At 36.8% G+C, this 7,691-nt stretch overlaps 1 protein-coding gene across 1 annotated transcript in view; it reads left to right on the plus strand.

Annotated features, from left to right (window-relative positions):
- Positions 1–809: 809 nt before the first annotated feature.
- SPATA1 (spermatogenesis associated 1) overlaps positions 810–7,691 on the plus strand; it is a gene marked incomplete at its 3' end in the record, with an annotated part of 9,656 nt that continues 2,774 nt past the window's right edge. Inside the window, exons 1-6 of the mRNA XM_008935406.1 lie at positions 810–845; positions 1,738–1,844; positions 4,790–4,907; positions 7,030–7,083; positions 7,183–7,513; positions 7,619–7,688. Of these exons, the coding sequence (XP_008933654.1) occupies positions 810–845; positions 1,738–1,844; positions 4,790–4,907; positions 7,030–7,083; positions 7,183–7,513; positions 7,619–7,688 (716 nt within the window). The remainder of the gene's footprint in view (positions 846–1,737; positions 1,845–4,789; positions 4,908–7,029; positions 7,084–7,182; positions 7,514–7,618; positions 7,689–7,691) is intronic.

Consider the following 7,691-nt stretch of genomic DNA (forward strand, 5'->3'; position numbering starts at 1 on the left):
CAGAGTCAGGGCAAGACCTGGAAGGTCTGTTCATTTATGCTCAAGAAAAGTTGAATTAGAAGTAGCAGGGATAGGAGGGAGAGCTGGTAAGATGATCTCCTAGGAGAACAACGAGGATGTGCAGGAGGCTGAAAATCAGAAGGATGTTTGTAACCTCTGAGGTGCTGGAGGAGCCTTCAAAGTGAGAGAACTGAAGGAAAGTCGTAAGAAGGTTAGGGCAGAACCACAGTTTGTAGGTTGTGAAAGGATTTTTCTGACGTGGTCGCCCAGCACAGTCAGATTCCCTTGCAATGCTGTGTCTGGCCAGCGCAACATGCCGTGCATGTGGCTCGCCTGCAGTTCATAATAGTTGTCCCGTTATCAGAGGTAAGTCCAGACCCTGCAAGAATCCAATTTTGTGAGGATGTAGGTCTGTGTCTTTAGGAAAATAGTGCAATTATTTAGAAAATTAGGTACAACCAAACTATACTTAGGGGATAAAATGTTACAAGGAAATACTCCAGGGCAGATCTCTCAGAGCTGCAGGGCTGTGATTTAGCAATTCCCCCAGTTGCTTAGGTGATACTCACTTGTGTAGAAGGTGTGGTTGAGTCTTTGTCTGCAGTTAGCTGGAACCTTTCTGCCTCAGCACAGAAACAACTTTTCCATTTTCATAAATGGAAAGAACAGGAAATTAAAATAAAGGATATTAATGGACTAACTTCTCTTGTAACAGATTATCGTGAAACTCATTCTTAAAGAATATTTCAATCAAAAAGAAAATTAGAAAGCCAACCTGGCATTTGCTGTGATCAAGTACAGGAACCAACATGGCATTCAGTCAAACAAGACTTCAGACATCACAGGTGAGAGTTTTTATGCTTTTCTCTAAATATTTTTTTTAGATTTCACAAATAAAAATAAAAAAAAATATTAAAATAAGTGACATCGCACCATTTCTAGGAGATCTGAGAGGGAAAACCCCTGTGCTTTTAACATAGTATATATAGAAAGCATTCTTTTCTAGTTCATATTTAGTAACTCAACATTTGCAAAAGTATTTACTGTAGCTTATTTCCACAGCTTCTCAATATAGGGAAGTGTATCATCCTTCTTAATAATATCATTTTTTACTAAAAATATCAAGACTTAGATATTAAGAATCCCACAACTACCAGAAGTTTGAACACAATCTAAGTGAGCCTTGCTTAGAGCAGGCTTAGCTATTCTTTTTGCAGACATTGCCAGGAGCATTTCTATGCTTCTAAGGTAGCTAACATTATTAAAACCTGTCAGAAATATTTAGACTTTTTTTCTCACGCTGGTGAGGTCAAGTTGTGGTGCTGTTTGGATCAAGCTTTCAGGGGTTTGCATTTTTAATGAGATGAACAAAGGTAGGTTTTCAGCCGGAGCATTCTTGTAACCGTGACACACTCCAGAGTATCAGCTGGTTTTGGTAAGCTCTGTCCATTGCTGTCACAATGACACAGAGCAGTAGCACAGGCTCTCTTTTGTTTCATTTTCATTGTCGAACATGTTTTAATGTGACTTATTTTGATGCTGTCATTTAATCACAAATTGCTCTACTCATCACTGTTCTCACTATCTAATCATCACTGGCAGATAGAGCCTCACTCTTCTAGTCCATTGGTGAATGTCAAAGAAATCATTCCTCTCTCCAAAAACTGAAAATTCTCCTAAACAAAACAAAGCATATAAGAGGGTTATAATATATCTGCAGTTATTTCCTTTATGTAGTTGGTGGAGCTCCATGTTTTTTATGTCCCAGAAGAAGTGTGGAACTTCACGCTGAATACAGTTCCCGTAGCTCTTAGTAGCAAGTTCGTCTCGGCCGGATTTATAAGGTGAGTATCGTCTTGGACTTCATGTCCATGGGAGGTCCTTTGCATTGTCCTTCAGCATTTAGTCTGGCTGTTGCTCTATAGAGCACAGTGACATCTATCAGAAGAGACTTGTTCTGTAATAATTTCGGGAGGGTAAGTGGTGCCCATGGCTAGTGTTATGTCTATCTGGACTGGATCAGGCTTAGCTCCATTGCAGCCCTTGGTGTAGATCATTGAAATGTACTTCCAGAGCAGTGCTGATATTTCTGCAGAATAATTTATGTTGTAAAATCAGTCTTATATTCTTTCTATCTCCTTGAGCCTGATTATCAAAATCTTGAATTCTTCTGGGCAATGGTCCAGCTTCAAGACCTGTTAATAATTTAAATGTATTTGTTAATAAATTTAACAGATTTGAATATTTTAATTTATTTAAATTATTATGTGTTGTCCACTTATTACCGTATGTATCTGAAAAGATTGACAACAGTCATGTGTGAGCAAGTAAGGCAGAATGTATTATTCATTCTTGCAGCTTCTTTTGTTGAGAGGCTGCCCCAAACCAGAGGAATTAACGGTGTACCCACAGTGTATCCATTTTGTTTGCTGTTCTAGTCTCCAGCAGAGGTGCAAAATACACATCAAATCATTTAATAGGATTGGGCATCTGTCACTGCCCTCTGTTCTCTAGTGTAAATTTACTGTACCAAGGCTCAATTCTGAGGGATTATTAAATTAGGAGTCTCACTGATTTCAGTGAGATTTTTATCTTTCTGGATATTTATTGCTTGCTAATAAGTCTCAAGTAATTGTTAATTAATTATTCTATGGGTACTATGAAATGCTGCAGTACATTAGCATTAAAAATAACTAGTACCTGGCAAGTGTAGTGCCGTTTTTAAAAACATAAAAAATATAATCTGTGAGAGGGAACAGCAGCCTTGCTGGTACTAATGCTGTTTGGTCGTTGTTGACAGCACTGTCCAGTCAGCTTGAAAATCCTGGTAACTGAGTCACCTTAACAAAGGATTCCTAGGTCTAAGTACAGGCCACTTCTATTAATGGTGAAATGAGAGGAAAATATCGAGTGTGTAATTGTCTGTGGCCCTGAGTTCTTGTTCTCATGAACTTGATTTCTCAGCCTCTGTGATCTCTTATTTATTCCTCATTCCTCACCACAGAAGCCATACTTTTGTTATTTCTAGGCAAGATTGCTGCAATGAACTCTAGTTTGCATTACTTTTAAAGGAACACTCTGAAGCAAATGACTCGGATGTGACTAGTCTTGTGCCAGCCAGTGGCAGCAAGTAAGAAATATGTTATTATATGTTCCTAATAACTGCACTGGCAAATAATTTTCAGATAAATTTCTACCCTGTAGCTCAGGTTCTGTATACCTAGATAATTTTATCCCATGATACATTTTAGTTGCTTAGAAGTTTTCTCTGCTGTTCATAAATGCCTTAGATTTAGATTTTCTTGCTGGTTTGGATGGGCACTCTCAGTGAAGGATGTGCAGTATTAGAATTACCTGTGAAGAAACTTGCATTTATTTGATTTCAGACGACCGTTCAAGGGACATATCTTCTCTGAGACACCAGCTTGAAGAAATGAGAGTGATATTTGAAAGATATTTGGATTATAGATATATCTGTTCTCACATAAGACCTTGGAAGGAAGTGTATTGAATTATTCATTTGTCTTTCTCATATTTCTTGATACATTAGAAATAAATTACCTTAGGACTAATATCAGCAGTAAATGTGGGCAAAATATGGCTGAGCAAGAAATAAACAGGACCTAAATGTACAGAGACCAAGCAGCATGGCCTAGATGAGTCCACTCCGCACACTTTGGTCTCCTCGGCTGCACGTGCTCCAAGGCACAAGATCTAGGATCTCGAGGAGGATTTTTTAAGTCCAGGGTGTCTGGAATAATGCAAGGGAAGCACTGTAGCCTACTGATGCACTGTGTTTATGAGACAAAACTGGGGTTATTTTTACATGTCTAGGGTGTGAAATGAAGGCACATAGGGCTGCTGGAAAGTGCAGACAAACCTTGACAGGTTAATGTTGAAGACCTGTCCACTACTAACCATCAGCATGAGGCCTCAAGTTGTTCTCTGGTTTATTTTATGTGGCAACATAGGAGCAATTAGAATTGGCTATGTTGCGTGTTGTGCTGCAGAGCTTTTGTGTGCCCCTTGCACATTTGGTTTTATTCAGGGAGATGCTTTCTATTCTATAGTGTTTTTTATACTGAGCTCATTACTTTAACATTTGCGAGGTTTCCAGTAGTACATTAAATTATGCAATTCATATTTGCATCAGCTCTCTCATCCTCAAACTGTGGTGGAAATATTCACACTGCAGCGTTTGATTTTGATTTAAAATACATTTGCATGTACACGTGCACACACCCAACTGTAAAGCTGTGTTGGAGGAGACAAAAATCAAAGGGATGTGCCTGTTACTTAAAGGTGGACAGTGACGACATCTCCTCTAGCCCCTAGTACTTGAAGGAGTATGTTCTGCAGGCATGGACTGTCCCCATGAAACTGTTAACTATATGGAAATGCATGACTGTACTTTCCAGTGTTTTTGTTATTCATCTGCAGATGAGCAAGAGCATTCTGAAGGAGTTGTTTTCAAATTTCAGCTACTTCCATATTCTTCCTTTGCATGGGGTTCCTAAAATATAGGTGTTGCCAGGTGATGTTTTAACAGCCCTTTTAATACAGTCTACCATGAAGTGGTACAATGGAATGTAAAGTGGTACAATATTCTGACTACCACACTAAAACTCTGTGGCCTATATGTAGTTAGGTTCAGTTCTAGGACATAGTTCCTGCCTTTGGTCATTCTGTCCATTCAAGCCAGCATGTGTATAGCATTATCTTCCCCCTCTTACTAACTAGCCATAATTATTTGATCTTACAGATGTACTAATGAATAACAACATTCTAGGGTGTCTCCTCACATCACACTAAGAGTGCTACGAGAGAAGCTTGGAGAGTACCTGGGTGGAGTTGCAGTTGCAGATAAATTCAGATTTTTAAAATGCATTGGGAAGAAACTAGCAGTGGTGAGTTTTTGGTTTTGTTTTTAATTTAGTGCTCTCCTGCTTTATAATGTAAAGTACAGATTTTGTTCCTGCAGATTAGATAATAGCGAATAGACAAGACAATAGTGATAACTTTAGGAGCACTGTTACCATTTGTTCTGAAACATTCTGGAGCATAAGCTCTTGTGAGAGCACATCTGCTTCCCCACATAAAAAGGCACAGCTGGACAGGCATCTCAGAAACATCGTAGAAAGCATCAGATGTCGTTAGTTACCATCCAGTGAAAACATGCTGGTTTTGATAAGTCAATGGATTAAATATGAAAAGTCTGCTTGCATTAAAAAAAAAAAAAAAAATCCTTCTAGGCTCTTTATTACCAGTAAATGACTGGGAATATGGCAGCTGAAGAATTTACAGTGGAAGCTGAGTAGAGTTCCTTTAATGGTTCCTGCTTTGACCTGACTGAAAGCCTTTCAGAGATCAGTCTCTGAATGAAAACTTCTCAGGATGTGCATTTGTGTTACATTAATTAGCCTGTAACTACATCCTGCAATGTATATAATCAAAAACCTACATATCTGGATCATAACAGTTCCTCAAATTTGTTCTCTATATATCTTATAAATTATAGCTAAAGATCAAACTAACTTGAAAATCCATCCAACTGAAAGTTTGTTGTTATAATGCACAAAGACTCAAGTGATATACATAAGTATGGAATACTTTTTTCACCTCTCATTTCGCCTGTTTCTCAAGGATTTGGAAATTAATTACAAGCTGGAAATTTGGTGCTGTTCTTTATTTCACTTGTAGTTGGATTATCACTAAAATTACACAGAAAACTAGAATAAACACTAAGTAATATGCAAAGTAGGTAGAAAAACATGAAGAGAAAGACTGTGACAATCTAAATCTGAAATGCATTTGTCTTCAAAGAATTCAGGTCTTTTTAACTGGATGATAATAATTAAGATGATATATTTTCTTCCCCACTGACGATTCTGAGATACATGGATAAATTTTCCAGTTTCCTTTAGAATGTGAGAAAATTAATAAAATATTTTACTTTAGCAGAGAATTAAAGAGATTGGTAGATGCAAGTGAGGATTTTTAGTGACAAAATTATAATTTTAACTTGGGGTATTTACCATTGCTGTGGCTGTTTAACTTTATAAAAAAGTATAAAGCAATAAACCAACTGATTTATTTGTGGTTTAGGGTCATGGTAACCTCAATGAATTACATCTCCATGACCAAATATTTGTTGAGTTTGTTTTTTTTTTTTTTCCCCTCTAGTTTTCTGTTTCACAATAGTAACAATGTAAGCAGTAGCCAGAGCTGTGCCCTACTTGCAAGTAAGGGTCTTTAAATGAAAAATAAACATAAACCAATAATTGTGTTCATTTGCTCTTCCTTTTCTTGCATATAGCCTGTCTCTCTAGCAGTGAATTAATGGCATTGCCTGGCCATTACTGAGAATGAAATTTTGGTCCATGTTTAGTTCAATTTCATTATTTAAATGGAAGCTCAGATTTATTTTTTTTTTTCCTGTTGAAGCATATCTTTCAAATATACATTGATTATCTTAGACATTATTTATAGGATGACAGTTGAAATCTGAAAGCGTATATCACACAGAATATGAAGACAATAAACACAAGACATAGAAGAGTAATGGATTTTTTTAATATATGTATATATTAAATATTTTGTAGTATTGCATCAGGTGAATAGAGAAAATTATGTGAGTCTCATCATTTCAATTCAGATTCAGCCTGAAGCAATTTTTGGTAAAGAAAGCCAAAGACTTTCACCTGCTGTGACTGTTGGATCAGGTCCTTTGAACCATAGGAGAAAGTGCAAAGGATTAAAAAACAAAATAAAATTCAGTACATCCATATACTCTTGTGGGTCTGAGGGAGATTTTGAAAAATAGACAAAATAAAATTTCAATACCTTGTCAGAAAACAGAAATAGTGGTTTTATGTTCCTTCTTCCCTACGAGGCCATTAGAGAAGATAGTAATGCTTCTGAAAAAATGTACTATCTAAAAATGATGATAAAACAGAAATCAAGTGATATGCAACCTTATGGATAAAAAAAGTATTTTATTGTTTATGCTTCCATTCTTTATCTTCCAAGGTGAATGCAAAGCAAGAAACGGAACTGGAACTGAAGTCATTTGCTCCTCCTTACGTATGTATTGAATGGCTTTTCAGGTACTGCTTTACAGAAACTTTTTACATTGTACATTTCCTCTTTTGTCCTGTCTGATGAATATACTGCATGTTCTAGGCACTTTTTCCTGAATTATATTTATTACCTGCAGTGGAGCACTTTAAAGATGTTTATCCATTATTATCATCTACTCAACAAAGACATCACTTCAATGAAAATGATAATAGGTCTTGTCATGGATCAAGATTAGCCAGTCTTCTCCAACAAAAACCTGAAAAAAGCAAACAGTCTTTAGAAAGCAGTCAAAGCAGTCATCAGCTAGAAAATCAGAAAGTGCACAGTACTGTGGAATGGGGTGAGAAAGAAACTGTTCCAGTTTTGCACACAAAATACAAGCAAGACAATAACAACAGGATCCAAGGAAAACAGATAGAGTTTAGCGAAAAAGGTAAGTTTAACCAATGTAGTGAAAGATGGTGAAGGTGGAGAATAAGAAGTATTATGGTTAACATGTACAATAAAGCTATATATTCTAATATCTATTATTATGCAGATCAAAATGGATCCAGTGCCTCTCTCTTCACACCAAATCATTCAAATCCTGAAGACTCGAAGTCTGGAAAGCG

Source organism: Merops nubicus, unplaced genomic scaffold, assembly GCF_000691845.1.
Source record: "Merops nubicus isolate BGI_N331 unplaced genomic scaffold, ASM69184v1 scaffold27232, whole genome shotgun sequence".
NCBI lineage: Eukaryota > Metazoa > Chordata > Aves > Coraciiformes > Meropidae > Merops > Merops nubicus.